This window comes from Leptidea sinapis, chromosome 1 (assembly GCF_905404315.1).
Source record: "Leptidea sinapis chromosome 1, ilLepSina1.1, whole genome shotgun sequence".
Lineage (NCBI taxonomy): Eukaryota > Metazoa > Arthropoda > Insecta > Lepidoptera > Pieridae > Leptidea > Leptidea sinapis.
This window is the reverse complement of record NC_066265.1, coordinates 12,701,216-12,717,510: the sequence shown is the minus strand read 5'-3', so window position 1 is coordinate 12,717,510 and position 16,295 is coordinate 12,701,216. Positions and strand designations below refer to the sequence as shown.

The 16,295-nt window shown below is 34.1% G+C and overlaps 1 protein-coding gene across 1 annotated transcript; it reads left to right on the top strand.

The window, feature by feature from the left end:
* Nucleotides 1-4,823: 4,823 nt before the first annotated feature.
* Nucleotides 4,824-15,194, top strand: LOC126967047 (zinc finger protein 367-like). The gene is made up of 5 exons (XM_050811375.1): nucleotides 4,824-5,070; nucleotides 6,078-6,217; nucleotides 7,035-7,283; nucleotides 12,406-12,495; nucleotides 13,261-15,194. The coding sequence occupies exons 2-5, from the start codon at nucleotides 6,119-6,121 to the stop codon at nucleotides 14,002-14,004; spliced, it is 1,182 nt and encodes a 393-aa protein (XP_050667332.1). The 5' UTR covers nucleotides 4,824-5,070; nucleotides 6,078-6,118; the 3' UTR covers nucleotides 14,005-15,194.
* Nucleotides 15,195-16,295: the final 1,101 nt, after the last annotated feature.

The following is a 16,295-nucleotide window of genomic DNA, read 5'->3' as shown; positions in this document are numbered from 1 at the left end:
ACGGCACGACTATCACGAAGATATTTTAAAAATGATGAAGGCCAGAACTCAGAGAACCAAAAAAAATGACATTAACCTGTTTTTTAGCAGTATCGCCGAGACAGTCAAAAAGTTTCCTAGATTGGAGCAGGTTAGAATTAAATTCAATGTAATGAATATGGTTGGAAGAAAATTGAAATTTTAAAAAACAAAAAGAAATCAAAAAATATTTATATAACAGAAGACTTCTCGAAAGAGGTGTTAGAGAAAAGGCGCTCGTTACAAGCTCAATTGCTAGAAGAGAGGAAAAGAGGGAATTTTGCTTACATCAAATACGATAAACTAATAATAAAGAACAATAAGAGTCATGAGAAACGAAAGCGTACCCCATCTACGCCATATAGCTCTAATGCTTCTTCAAAAAGTCCAAATGTAACAGAGTCTATAAACAACACACCAACATCAAAATTTAGTAGAGTCAATGCTTTCGATATAATGCGGGCTCGCTCTAATTCTTTTAACCAAGGCACGGACCAAAACAAGTAGCAATCACCCTTACTCGGCAACCGAACTGTTACAGACAACATTAAGAATAACTACGAAAATCTTCCTCCAAGCCGATTGGTCATCGTGGAGGAAAATGATCAACACCCTCTAAATTCTAATTGTAACTTCACAGTTAACTACCCTTCTCAAAAAGACAAACATAATAAATACATATCAACATTAAATGTACGATCTATTAGCTCACCAGAAAGGTTGCTTGAATTTGAAAAAGCACTCGACGATATTAAATGGGACATAATAGGTTTAAGTGAAGTGTGAAGAATGGGAGAGTGTATTGAAGAATATGACAACTACCTTCTATATCATAACGGAGAACCAGGCCTTTACGGAGTTGAAAAAAAATATCTGTCATCAAAAGTAGAAGAAATAATTGGTATATCTGAAAGAATAGCAATCTTAAACATTAAATTACCAACATCAGTAAAAGATGAATCATGGACTATCGTACAAGTATATGCTCCCACTGAACCTACAAATAAAGAAGAACGTTTGAAAGTTGAAGAATTTTTCGAAACATTACAATCGATCAACCACTATATGAAAAAGAACGTTATAGTTATGGGTGATTTTAATGGCAAAATAGGACAACGTAAGCCCGGCGAAGAGCACATAATAGGCAATTCTAGTTATGGTATACGCAGTAAAAATGGTAATAAAATTATCAGTTATGCCTTACAAAATAAACTAACAATTCTCAACAGTCAATACAAAAGAAAACCTAATAAAAAATAGACCTGGGTGTCACCTTATGGAAATTATAAGAACGAAATTGATTTTATTATGACAAATAAAGCGAGATGTTTTTCTAATACACATGTTTTGAACAATTTTAATAGCGACCATAGAATGGTAAGAGCTTCACTAAAAAAAGTACCAGCCAAAAAGTCGAGAAGAAATTATAGAAACACCAAGCCAATACCTATAACAGAGGATGACAAAAAACTACAAAATAATCTGTCCATAGCTTTAGACCAGGAAGACAAAAACTATGAGGATATAGAAGAACAATATAATTCATTAATAACTAACCTAATAAGGGAAACAGTAAAATGTAAACCAGAAGCAAAGACTCTATCAGATGAAAGTGAGAAATTGATAGAACAAAGAAAACAGTTGATTTCAAAAAAGGATAAGGCAACTAAAACTAAAATTGCAGAATTAAGTAAAAAAATAAGATCTCAAATACGCAAAGATATAACTCAGAAAAGAGATAAAACTATACAAGATCACATTACCAAAACTGGAGGAGTAAGAAAAGCACTAAAAAAACTGATGAACAAAAAGGATTGGATGATTAATCTCAAGAATAAAACAAATAGAATAACTAGGAATAGGGAAGAAATAATAAGAACTGCAGCCGAGTTCTATCGTGATCTGTACAAAAGTTCTAAAAATTATCGAAACTTAGCGGAAAATGTAAAAGACAATGAATATGATGTTATTACAGACAAAGATCCTCTACCGGAGATCCTTCTTAGTGAAACTGTTTCAGCTATCAAATCACAGAAAAACGACAAAGCACCAGGACCTGACCAAATATCAAATGAGATGCTCAAAGCCACCTTACCTATAATAGCACCCAAGCTCACTGTACTATTTAATCAAATCGTGAAAACTGAAAGCATTCCGGCAGACTGGACTAAATCAACTATAGTACTAATTTATTAAAAAGGTGACAAAAACGATATTGGAAACTATAGACCGATAAGTTTGATGGCAAACATATATAAAATTTTCTCCAAGATATTACTATCAAGAATCTCTAAGGTATTAGACGAGAACCAACCCAAAGAGCAGGCAGGCTTCAGGACAAAATTCTCGACTGTAGACCATATACACACGGTAAAACAAATATTAGAAAAATTTAAAGAGTACAACTGTGTATATTATCTAGGTTTTGTCGACTACAACAAAGCTTTTGACTCGCTAGAACATGATGCAATTTGGAACTCTCTTAAAGTTCAAGGAGTTCATGGAAAAATAATAAATATTTTAAAGAATATATACTCCAAAAGCACAGCTCGAATAAAATTGGATAAGGCCAGCAGCAAGTTCCCAATAGAAAGAGGAGTCAGACAGGGAGATCCTATATCTCCCAAACTATTCTCAGCAGTATTAGAAATGATATTCAGAAATCTTGAATGGGAAAGTGAGGGACTTAATATAAATGGGGAAAAACTAAACCATCTACGATTTGCGGACGATATAGTACTATTTTTTGAGTCTTCAAAGAAACTAGAGCATATGCTACAACAATTGTCAGAGGAAAGTGCTAAAGTAGGCCTCACAATGAACGTCAACAAAACTAAAATAATGACAAACTCTGATAGAAAAGAAATTAAAGTAGATGGTAAAACAATTGAATATGTAGACGAATACGTTTACCTGGGGCATTTATTATCAATCAAAGACTGTATGACAAAAGAAGTCGATAGAAGGGTCACGAACTCCTGGAAAAGATATTGGTCGCTCAGCGAAGTGATGAAGAACAAGCATATTCTCATTAAGGACAAAAGAAAGGTTTTTAATGCTTGCATACTACCTATGCTTAACTTATGGATCACAAACATGGGCCCTAACCGAGAAAAATCTCACAACTCTAAAAACTTGCCAAAATTCTATGGAAAGACAGAATGAAGCTGCAGGACATAAAAGAAAAAATAAAATTTAAAAATGTAAGCAAAATTATTAAACAGCAAAAATGGCGATCGACAGGCCATATGATCAGAGACAATTCTGGAAAATGGACGAAAAAAGTGACGGAGTGGTACCCCAGAAACGGAAAAAGAAAAAGAGGCAGGCAATCCAAAAGATGGGAGGACGACATCCGAAACTTGGTCGGCAGCATGTGGACTCGTATAGCCAGAGATTGGAAAAATTTAGAGGAGGCCTATGTCGAGGGACACGCAGCAAGAAAAGTTTTTAATAATTAAGTTATGCAATATATTTAAATGTAATGTAGTTGCTGCAATACAGGCTATTTTTATTTTTATTATTTAATGAATATGGTCCACGAGGTAGAGATGAAGATGTGTCTGGAAAGTGACGGAGCGTCTTCTTCACATCTCAATACATTTTCTCCATACAATTTATCTTCAACTCAGAGTTTTGACACTCATTACTCCCTTTCTTCTCTGGCCACTGAGGAACTTTCTTCCCCACAATACATACCTCAGTCTTCACCGTCACCGCAGATTGTATTATCTCCTTCTCCTCCTGTCTCTCAACATGTTCCTTCCCCACAGTACGTACCTCAATCTTCACCTTCACCCCAGACCACATACTCTTCTCCTCCTCCTGTCTCTCAACACGTTCCTTCCCCACAGTACGTACCTCAATCTTCACCTTCACCCCAGACCACATACTCTCCTCCTCCTCCTGTCTCTCAACATGTTCCTTTCCCACATTACGTACCTCAATCTTCGCACTCACCCCAGACCACATACTCTTCTTCTCTTTCTGTTACTCCCCAATTTATACCTCAGTTAACACCTTCACTACAGATGACATACCGTACAGCTTCTCCACCAAACACTCATCCTTCAAGTCAGAAGACATCGGCGCACAGCCAGGGCGCTATCAAATATCATCGAGGCCCAGCAAATGCAATTCTCAAAGAATTTTTAATTATTAAAAAAAAAGAAATATATGAATAATGAAAAATGTTGAAAATTACAATTACTAACTAAATAATTTTGAGCTGATTCAATAAAGAATATCTTAATCATTTTACTGTATTATTTACTTACCTCAAAGTAACGACTAAACGCTCTTTTGCTGAAATAGGAGTCCGAAACTGTGTTAAATCTTTTTCAATGTCATTTTCGATTAAATTTAGCAAAAAATTAAATTGATCTTCATTCATTCTCAAATAAAGTGTATATCGGCGCTCATCCCTTAATAAATGTGGATATAAAGTGTGGAATTCACCAGTCTGCGTTCTTTCTTTATTTATTTGATGGACCCAAACGCTTCTTTTTATTTTTTTTCTAGGCGGACAACATAAAGCAGCTGCCGCTAATTCGAAAAATTCGTCCTCACTTTCACTACTCGACATGTTTCTTATTCAACAGTTCTTTGTGGAATAGGCAAAGGAACGCGTCTGCAAGCCACGTCCCAAAAGACTGTGCAAACTTATCAGTCGCGGCTGACAGCCGCGTCCGTCAGCCGCGTCCGATAATGTGTTTCCGCCTTAACGCTTTGTGTTTTGATTATTGCTCTGTGTTCATAGTAATTCATGTTCCGTGACTTAGGTGCTGATTAGAATCGAAAGAGAATATAATCACTACGTTACGTTTTAATTAGAATTTTAGAACTGAAGTATTTATATTTTGTAGATTTTAATTTTTATCGTATTCGTATAATATAATTAATGATTTAGGTACAAAAAAATTTTTTAATCGCAGTATGTTGTATGTACTTTGTTTACTTCACCTAACGTAAGATCCATGTGTTTTAATTGTGTTACAATAACACCAAATTATTTACAATATGTAAATGAGGGTAACAAATAATAATAAATTGGTAAGTAACTATATAATAATTATAATAACTACCTTAATATATATGTATTATTGAATAATTTCTTGTGTACGTCTCGAGTGTCGAGAATAAATCGTGAAATTAGTAACCAGGGTAATTTATTCACTATTATTATTATATTGTACATGTTATTTTATTTGCCTTGCCTTGATGAAGTTATCACCTCAATCATGTGTGGGGCACAAAATTAAAGTTATTTAAAACCACCACCTATTTCTTCAAATAATATGTAGATGTACAACATTTTGTTTGATACCTTTAACCAAATTGTTATTATAAATAACTTTGTTGTTACTTAAGGTACTTTCATAACAAGATTATAGCCAAAAGAACATTTTATTTGAAGCTGGCTTAGCATACAGGGTCAAAATATTTGTTATTATTGTTATTTATTTGATTTTAAACTTGGACAGAATTAAAACAATAACACTAAAGAAAACTTAAATAATTTGTATAATTATGGATTTCCGCAAAGTAAAGCCTAATTCAATAAATTTTCTGATACCATATATGTCAACTGTAGAAGCTGCCATCATTTATAGCATAATACTGCAATGGTCAGACATAACTAGAAGCTACAAAAATTTGATAAATCAGGCGATCTTCGATCGACCGACCGTCCTTTTGTTGTATAAAAAAAGCCAAACACAAAAGCATATTTCATGATCAATTTGTTATTTTTTAACAGTTATTACCCTCACTTCTGGGATTAATTACACAAATTATATTTGAAAACAAAATTTATGAGTGATGAGGGACCCGAACTCGCAACCTCTCGCTTTCCATGTGAGAGCAATAGCCACAACCTCAGAGTTTAACAAGACATACAAGATTTATCAAAAATATACGACATTTGAACTGTTGGCTCAGTGGAAGAGCACTCGCATGGAATGAGACGGGTTTGAGTTCGAGTATATTTCATAATATTCCTTAAAAAACTAATATGAATTGCTATAATAAACATGTCCTTCTTATTTATTTTCTTTCAGCATGCAGTAGATATTAAGTGTGCATTATATTAAGTTTGGAAATGAATGAAGATAATGGAACAAATGAAGACATAGTACACCCTGACTCGCATGTATTTATTAAAGTGAGATCTGATTTATTTGGCCCCGTAGAGGAACAGGTATGTAATATTAGTTTTCTTTCAAGTTAAAAATTTATATACAGTGTGGGGCTACAATGGCAATATTAAATTAACACAAAAAATATTCAAAAATATCTAAAAGATACAAAAATATAATATCATAATTCACCAAAATAAATCAATTTTCCGTAATATCATTTCGGAACAACCTGTAAGAAATCTAGTAGCCGTCAGTTAGCGAAGGCACTGATACCTACTTCCGTCTTTTATGACCACAGAAGGTTGATAAAATTTTTGTTTCCTTAATCTATAATTTGTTTGTTTGAAAATTTCAATTATTTACTTAAAATATTTGAATTCTCTTTTTACGAATATGGTTAGATAGCTCTACCCATGTGTTCATTTAATGTCACTGATATTTGTATTGTGTACCATAGTGGTAATGATTATTAGAACTAACTTCAATTGTACCCTTAAAAACTATTAGTTTTCCATATTTATTCCATATATGAACATGAGCATTCATTACTCTGCTCATGTCACTCTTGTTGACTCTTGAGTGAACAACCTTCCTCCCTTCCAAAAGTTTAAGTATCAAATCCAGGTTATTACTTCTGGAGGGTTTTAACTGTTTAGAATTTAATAAATCCACATGCGACACCATCATTTTCGGACTGCCTCGACGTTTTTTCCGATCCTGAGACAACCTGTGTCAATCGGTCTGTGTGCATCCGTACATGCCCAGCCCAGTTCAACTTTAGGCTGGCGGTTTTTCCCACATAAGTTATATAAATTTGGAAATATACATATTATATATACTTAATGCATTTAATTATTTATGCATTAACCTTTACAGAAGAAGGATGAAGAATATAATCTCAGCAAAGAAGAGTTAAACCTCAGAGATGATTGGATAAGACGAAGGCTACTTCTTAATGCACGCTTAGAAAATTATCGTAAAAGAAAACGGAGTTCATTTCAGACATTGTTCTCCATTCCGACTGATGAGCCTTTACCGAAAGAGGAAGATATAAAATTAAACAATTATGAACATCTGAAGGACAATCCAAAAAGTAATCATAAGGACAAAAACAGTGATGATCAGGTAAGAAATGATTTAATTATTATTGTATCAATCATTAAAAATTACGGATTTATTAAATTATAGTCACAACAATTTTTTACTGCAAATTTTATTAAACATTTTATGTATTACCAGCTGACCCAACAGATGTACTGTACATAATAAATAAAATACTGTTTTTTATAACTTATTGACAGCTCGAAGAAATATTAAAAATTTTGATAGGAATTGTGATAAACATGCAAAGTACAGATAAGCTAAAGTTAATAATTCTTTTATGTCTTTTATGTTTGCCTTTGTATAAAATGTTATAATAAATGACATTTATATTTTATATTTTTATTATTGACTTTTATATTGTTATTATTGTTACATTTATATTTTAACGATAATGTATTAAACTATTCTATTTTATTTACGACGTGGATAAGAGTATTGTATATATATGAATATGAAAAACATGTGGACTGTATAGTAAAATAATTAATATATGTGCAAAATCCTACCATGAATGCAAGAAAATAATGAGTTTATAAAGTTTTATAATTATGAGGATATTGAAACATTTTGAAGATTTTTTAAGCGGCAAATCGCCCGTGCGAAGTCTAAGCACGTCGTCAAAATCGGCGAGCAGCTTTCCAGTTACCCGACCGGAACACGCAAGTTCTGGTCGTTGTCGAAAGCTGCTCTTGGTAAATTCAACCAGCCGTCCATGCCGCCGTTGCACATGAGGAATGACACCCTGGCCCATACGGCAAAAGAGAAAGCCGAGCTCCTGTGCGCTCTTTTCGCCTCCAACTCGACTCTTGACGATAACGGAAAAACACCGCCGACCATCCCGCGGTGTCAGAGCTCTATGCCGGAAGTACTGTTTTATTTTATTTATTTATTTAGGTTCACCAATAGAGCATTTTTGAGTTGCACAAGTGCGGGGTTGCAAGTTTACAATGAAAAAATATTGTATATGTACTATTATAATGTAGAAGTAACAAGTGAAAAAAAAAAAAAAAAAAAACAATTTTGGATATAAATCAAAACAAAGCGTAAGTTATGTGGTTCCTGCACTGATAAATTGCTGCAATAATTTTTTGTAATGCGGAGGGGAGGAGGAGTGGATGTCAACACGAGTAGTTTTGAAAAGATTATTGTGCTCCCGGCAGATCCTTTCTAAAACACTATTAGCACCGATTTCAGTTCTATATAAATTTCCAATGAAAGGTTTGAAATTTGTGAAACGTGCACTTTCGCGTGGCACTGAAAATTTAATTTTGGCTAGGATATTGGGACAGTCTAATTTGTGATTTAAAATTTTGTATAGAAACATTTGATCATTCACCCAGCGACGATTTTCTAGTGACGTTATATTAAAGAAATGCAATCTATCGTTATAAGAGGTTAACTCGAACTTTTTTTTTTCATATACTGACAACAAAAAAAGAAAGCGTTCCTGGATTCTTTCGATTCTTTTGATAGGATCCTTATAGAATGGATTCCAAACGGTAGAGCCGTATTCTAATAAACTACGAATTAGAGCAAAATAAACCATTTTAAGAGCTAAACATGATTTAAACGTTTTGCAATTACGCCAAACAAAGCCTAATAATTTGTAACATTTATTGATTGTTACATCTATGTGTGTATTGAAGGATAATTTCTTGTCTAAAATAATTCCAAGGTCTCTGATTTCATCCACTTCATCTAACAAAAGATTATTTAAAGAATATGAAGTATTAAGCGGAATTCGTTTCTTTGTATATTTTATATGCTGACATTTTTTTACATTAAGGGGCAATTTATTTTTAATAGACCATTGGGAAATACTGTTTATGTCATTTTGAAGGGAAATCGAGTCTGACGGATTTTGGATGGTTTAAAAAATCTTTAAGTCGTCAGCAAATAACGAAAAATTTTAAGATTTTATATGGTTACACAAGTCGTTAATAAATACTAAAAATAATATAGAACCTAGATGGGATCCCTGAGGGACTCCAGATGGAGCCATGAATGGATCTGATTGATAGCCGCAAACCACAACTTGTAGTTGTCTGTACGACAAAAACGACGAGAGCCAGGACAGTAAAGTTCCTTGAATGCCAGCGTTATGTAGTTTACTTATTAACATTGAGTGGTTGACCCGATCGAAAGCTTTACTAACATCCATATATATAGCTTCCACTTGGTGTCCCTTGTCTATATTATCGATTACTTGAGTTGTAAATTCAGTTAAATTTGTTACAGTAGACATTTTATTGCGGAAACCATGCTGTTGAGGGACTAAAATAGATTTCAAATGAATAGAAAGATAAGGATATATCAAAGATTCGAAAACCTTACCAAAAATGGTCAATAGAGAAATTGGCCTGTAGTTCATTAAATCACCCGCTTGTCCGCTTTTCGGAATTGGCCCAACATTAGCGGACTTCCATTTTTCTATTAAGATAAAGCGGATAGGACAGAGATGAAGCGCAGTTTTTAATGAAATTAGCCGGTATTTTATCAGGACCAGCTCCTTTTCTATCGTCTATTTTTTTCAAGGCTTTTTCTATTGAATTTTAGTCTAATGAAATTTTGAAAAGAGATTTGTTTGCTTAATCGGCAACTGCGTTATTATCTGTGGTAGAAAATATATTAGGCTTGATTATAATGTCCGTATGATCTGGTTGTGTATAAACTGTGATAAAGTGTTCAGCAAAAGCATTAGAGATTGATGAGGGAGACGATACTTGTGTGCCTTTAAATGTTATTACGTTTGGAACCGTTCCATGACTTTTTCTTTTAGATTTTAAAAATGACCGCAGTACTTTCATGTTATTTTTACAATTACAGTTCAGACAGAAAACTGTTAGGCGAGCTCTGTTTTCGTTGGACGTCAGGAAGTCGAGCGGGCCGGATGGCATTTCTCCAATCGTGCTCAGAACGTGTGCCCCTGAGTTGACGCCGGTGCTAACGCGTTTATTCCGGCACTCTTATTCCAAATGCGTAGTCCCTGATTCATGGAAGTCAGCCCTTGTCCCTCCGATCCAAAAAAAAGGCGACAGTTCTAATCCGGCGAACTACAGGCCTATTGCTATCACCTCCCTGCTCTCCAAAATCATGGAGAGCATAATTAGCCGCCAGCTTTTAGTATAACTAGAGGGTCACCAGCTAATCAACGACCGAGCCGTACTGGCTTTCGCCATGGAAGGTCGGCAGTACCAATTTAACCCCCAGAAGACTCAAGTTTGCGCGTTTACCACTAAAAAAACCCCATTTGTCGTATCACCGCTCTTCGATAACACTTCCCTTAAAGCCTCGCCTAGTATCGGAATACTGGGTCTCGAAATCTCGAGCGATTGCCAATTCCGTGGCCATCTGGAGGGCAAAGCCAAATTGGCTTCGAAGAAGCTGGGCGTCATCAATAGAGCACGGCAATACTTCATGCGTGGTTTCATACTTCAAGGAGCTTTCTTCCACGTACTACAAAGCTGTGGAATGAGCTTCCTTGTGCGCTGTTTCCGGGACGATACGACATGGGTACCTTCAAAAAAAGCGCGTACACCTTCCTTAAAGGCCGGCAACGCTCTTGTGATTCCTCTGGTGTTGCAAGAGAATGTGGGCGGCGGTGATCACTAATCATCAGGTGTCCCGTACGCTAGTTTGTCCTCCTAATTCCATAAAAAAAAACTGCTTATAGTACCTAAGTAAATCTTTAAGTGTTCTAATATACTAACACACACCCACACACACACATTCACATTCATACAATCACACACATTCACATACATCCATACACACACACACACACACTAAGTTAAGATACATATAAATCAACTTTTATTATGTTATTATTGTTAGTAGTTTTATTTCTATTACATTATAATATTTAAGTTATTTATATTAAGGTACTACTAAAACTTGTTTGTTATTACATCATAATATTATGTTTTTGCTATGGAAGAGTGGGGCCTCCTATTACAGGTAACTCATGCTTAAAAAGAGACCCCAGTGTAGTATGTTTTTATATTTTGTTGTAATAAAAATATCATAATATTATATTTATGAATTTGTCAATTATATTTGTAATATAACACCAAGAATTATTTCGTAAAATATGCTCACTGTTGTTATAATGTAATTTTTCACATAAGAACTGTCAAACCGTGTGTCAATAAAATCTCTCATAGAAAATTTGTTCATACAATACAAATATTGGAAATAAAAATAATTATGGGTACTAAATCAAAATAAAAACTATCCTATCTCTTAAGTTTTACTAAACTGCACTCCATGAAGTAATTCCCATTAAAATCTATTCATCAGCTTAGGAGTTCACTGGGAACAAACAACAGGACACTGGATTTATATTTATTTATTTATTTAACACCAACAAGACTTTACTAACAAAAGTATAATAATATTATTACAATAAATAATAAATTCTAAGTATTGGCTTAATTATAGGTGTTACACACATTTCAAAAATATAGACACAAACATATTGAAATAAAATGATTGAGATGAAATGAGGAGAAATGAATAAAATGAATGAGGGTTATTAGTTTTTGGACATTCTTTCGATTGGCATCATAAGAGTAGGGATGTTTTTTTTTACATTTAAGTCGGTTCGATTCCCAGACGAGACAAGTAATTTTTAGAAATTCTTTGAATGCAGTATTACTAACTTTTAAAAATAACATACAGTCTTCTTTCAGTAAAATAGCCTATCTTCGATATTTATGGTACTTTCCCGTATATATGTATTTATCAACATTACATACAGTCTTATTGGGTGACTCTGAGCGTGAAAAGGTGTTTAAGACTCAAATGTATGACATTAATCTCTTCATCAATGGTTTCAAGCATTATCTAATTAATACCTGTGATGTATGTCCTTATAGGTATATGAAATATAGCATATTGTAGAGTTTAGTAAACCGCACTTTTGACGCCAGTCACAATTAGACCTCGTTACAGAAGGACATGTTTTATTTACTACTACCGTTAACTACCTATACCCCATTTTAAAATGGTATTGAGAAATACCATCATTATTCATAGATTATTTTGTTTTTAATAATCTAGTCCTTAAGGGCAATAAACATATTTTACAAACAGTAAATACTAAATAAATCTTCACCAAATCATAATTCATTTTTTTTTCTAGGAATCAAAAAAGAACTCTGAAGAGGTTAATGAATCAAAATGTACAGATTCAAAGAATAATGTCATAGAGGATAAGGAATTCAAGTGTACTGTAAGTATATTTAGAAGTCATTAAACTGAAAATTTATTCCTTTTGGAATTATTTTGATTTCATGCACTACGACCAATTCGCGAAGAGCTCTATCGGAGATGCAACCATTCAAGAAATTCTTATTGTATTTCATGGCGGCATGATCGTCATCATACTACAATAATTACAATGTTTTTACAACTAGTGGCAACAAAAGGTTAAATTAATCAAAAGGTACGTGCGCCTTGCGCCAGAGTTCTGTAGTAATTCGGCGAAGTTGTGCACGATAGGTGCCCGCATTGCGCTGTCTCGCTGCCGGCTTCAAGTCATTGATATATTGTACGGATATGCTGTTGTTTGGACAGTTTTTCACTGAACATTTTGTCGTTGCGTGACGTTGTATTCAAAGCGCGGTCAAAACACGACTGAATAAAAACTCTTCTTACGTCTATTAAGCAGGTAGAGTTTTTCTTCAGACATTTTTTGAGCGTTATTGTGAGTCTAGTAACGAGTACGTCAAGGTGACCACATCACGTATTGTCACTTTATTTAAGTCATTGCAACATTAAGTTTACATTCATTAAGGCCGCAACGTTTTCCTCTCTGTACTTTGGTGGCAACAGGCTACTATTCGGCGGGGTTTAATTTACATATTTACTGTTCCAACCATAGACAAAGTCGATATTATACTCGATTTATCTCAACTTTTAGTAGGATATAATTTGTAACGTCTGTGTAGAATCTTTGTAAATAATCATGATCGTTATTTATATATTTTATTTACAGGTTTGTAGTAAAAAGTTTCCAACTAGGAAGAAACTTTATCTCCACAGAAGATTTCACAATAAGACAATATGTTGTCAGTACAAAGGTTGTGATAGAAAATTTACCAACAAAAGTGATCTTGACAAGCACAACAGAATACACACTGGGGAAAAGCCATTTAAATGTGAAATATGTGAGAGAGCATTCAGACAACGGGGTACTCTGAAAAGCCATAAAATTATTATTCACAATTTGTTTGATGATAAAAACAGCTCAGTTGAACGAAAGAGATCTGATCCGAGATCTGTCGAAGATACCACAGGGAATAGTGAAGATTCGAAAATGCACGAATGTAAACCTAGTGAAAATACAACTTTACCAGATGTAATACCAATCAATAGAATAAATGAACCCAACAAAAGAGATGATTTAAATACTTCTAACGATAATGGTGAAGATAGTAAGTGTGCAGAAAAAGTCACAACTCCGGAAGGCAGTATTATCACAAATAGTGAAAAGCCATTAAATACCCCTATGAGGTCACGTCTGTTATTTGAGTCCACAGATTCAGACAGTGTTGAAAGTTTAGTTATACAAGTGCATGAGACAGTAAGTGAACTTAATTTTGACGGTAGTTTAAGAAATAGCATAAATGGCCTGGATTTGTGTATTGGCGAAGAAACTGTAGAGGGGCACTATGAGAGTGAAAGTGAGAACGAGGGAAAACTGTTTATCGATGAAGATTACCATTTGCCATATTCTTAGAACTACAAATGTATGTTAAGGATTTTTATAGAATAGGAGGCAAACATTCAACTGGTTAATTTTTTAGACCAGAGGAATCTAGTACTAGGGCGATACATGGCCCATTATTATAAACCGCCACGCAAATGTTTTAAACATCTAATAATGATGTGGCATAATAAGTCATTTGTTAGCCAACTCGTTTGACTATTTATTTTAATGCAATGTTTGAGATAATATTACGTAATAGAGAAGATGTCTCTCCGCTATTGTATGAAACATGAGTTGTAGCATGCTCTAGTCAACTCACTTAGTTTTATGATTACGTTTGCAGCAGTAACGCCAATTTGAGAGTTAGTCTTTGTTTAAAATACGCCTTTGTGTGTATTGATATACTGTTTACAGTTTTACACAACTCAACATAATTATTATTTTTAAAACACACCATTTTACTATATTTTTTTAAACTGGTAACGACATGTCGTGGTGAAGGCAACTGGCAACTTATATACAGTATGACAGGTAAGACACTAGCGATATTCGTGATATTTCGCCATTATATGAAAAAAACAACTTCGTGCGCGATCGTAATTAAGCGCAAGCGCCGACAAGTTCGTCTTCTAATCCGCTTCCGCTTATAAAATAAATTTATAAAAACAATTATCATATGAAAATACATTCGGAATTGAAAATGCTTGAGTATTTTACTGAAATACTGAAAGCTGATAGCCCACGAACATATAATTTTGTAAATCAGATTTTTATAAATTTAAATATAAAATAAATTTTTATTTTTACTTTGCGTTTTTATACTAAAAAGAGGTGACATAACGCCTTTTTAGTCACAATAATTTATAAATTTAAACAATCAAAATATACATTAGAAATCACATTTGTAAGTGAATTCGTTCCTAACCAAACCTTAGTCTGCAACATTTTTATAAGTATTATAAATATTTTATAATACGTTTGTCATACAAGGCACTGATTTCAGATAATATGTCAATGAAATACAGCGATTGTTTATACTCAGATTTTTTATCTATAAAACATCAAAATAAAATTATGAATCGGCTCATAATATTACTCTCAAAATTAGATTAAGTATATTTTAGTTGGTAACTGTTGTTAAATATTTTTTATTTGGTGTATGAGATCTGTAATTTAAGCTATTGTTTTCTTTGTAAAATATATAAAGTATTTTGTATCTACGCAGTGTTTTTATTTTGACAGATTAACAGATAATTGAAAAGTAATTTAATATTACATTTGACTGATATCAAAAAAGTGAATCGAATTTTATTGGTCAAGTCCCCCGCTCAGAGCTTCAGCTGTAAGCGAAAAAAAAAATAACCTAGCTGTATCTCCAGTATGGCCTGAAAATAAATCGACAGAAAACAAAAATGATTATTATCGAAGTCAAAACAATGCACCAGATATACCAGTCGGATTGCTTATATTTAGATCACTTGTCGCTAATACTCGGAAGTAGAAATTAAATGGCGAATTGCTATTACCAGATCTGCAATGCAGAAGTTGACGAGGATATGGCGGGACAGGAATATCACTCAAGCAAATAAAGTCCAGTTAGTGAGATCTCTAGTGTTTCCCATACTACTATTATATGGTGCCGAAACATGAGTGCCGAGTCAAAGAACGAGAGAGACAAATGATTGCCGCACTAGAAATGTGGTGTTGGAGACGAATGCTACGAGTAGGTATGTTGGACACAACGCCGCACAAACGTCTCGATACTTGAAGAACTCAAGGTGAAAGGCTTTCATCTATAGTCAGAGCGCGTATCCTCATAGAGAGACTCGTTCACGGAAGGGTCAACGGCAGTAGGTCAAGAGGACGCTCCCCTATGCGCTGGACAAACCAGATCAAAGCCAAAACCAACACTCCCCTCAACACATGTGCCAGAGAAGCAATAGCCAGGGATAACAGGCGTAGAATCGTTCATCGTTCGACGTGATCACGACTGCTCTGTCAAGAGTAATCCGGCGAAGAAGAAGACAAGTATCTCCCTTCGTCCCATAGTATCTCATGTAGTATGAGTTTTATTAACTGAACAAAGGACACAGATTCAATCCTCATTGGATTCAGATGGAGTTTTTTTATTGAATAATAGGACAACCGGATCATCTGATTTTAAGTGATCACCTTCAACATTCTCCTTTGACAAGAATTACAGACGCATTCCCGGCCTTTTAGAAAAGTGAACGCGTGTTTTGGAAGGTACTGACTGTAACGGAATAATTACCACAACGTGGGATCGTAGAATAAAAGACTTTTTTATTCTATACATTTTA

Excerpts from the sequence above, each read along its gene's own strand:
- LOC126967047 (XM_050811375.1), top strand. The coding sequence starts at position 6,119 with ATGAATGAAGATAATGGAACAAATGAAGACATAGTACACCCTGACTCG. Across the intron at positions 6,218-7,034 it reads TTGGCCCCGTAGAGGAACAG|AAGAAGGATGAAGAATATAA; the intron begins GTATGTAATATT and ends TAACCTTTACAG. Across the intron at positions 7,284-12,405 it reads ACAAAAACAGTGATGATCAG|GAATCAAAAAAGAACTCTGA; the intron begins GTAAGAAATGAT and ends TTTTTTTTCTAG.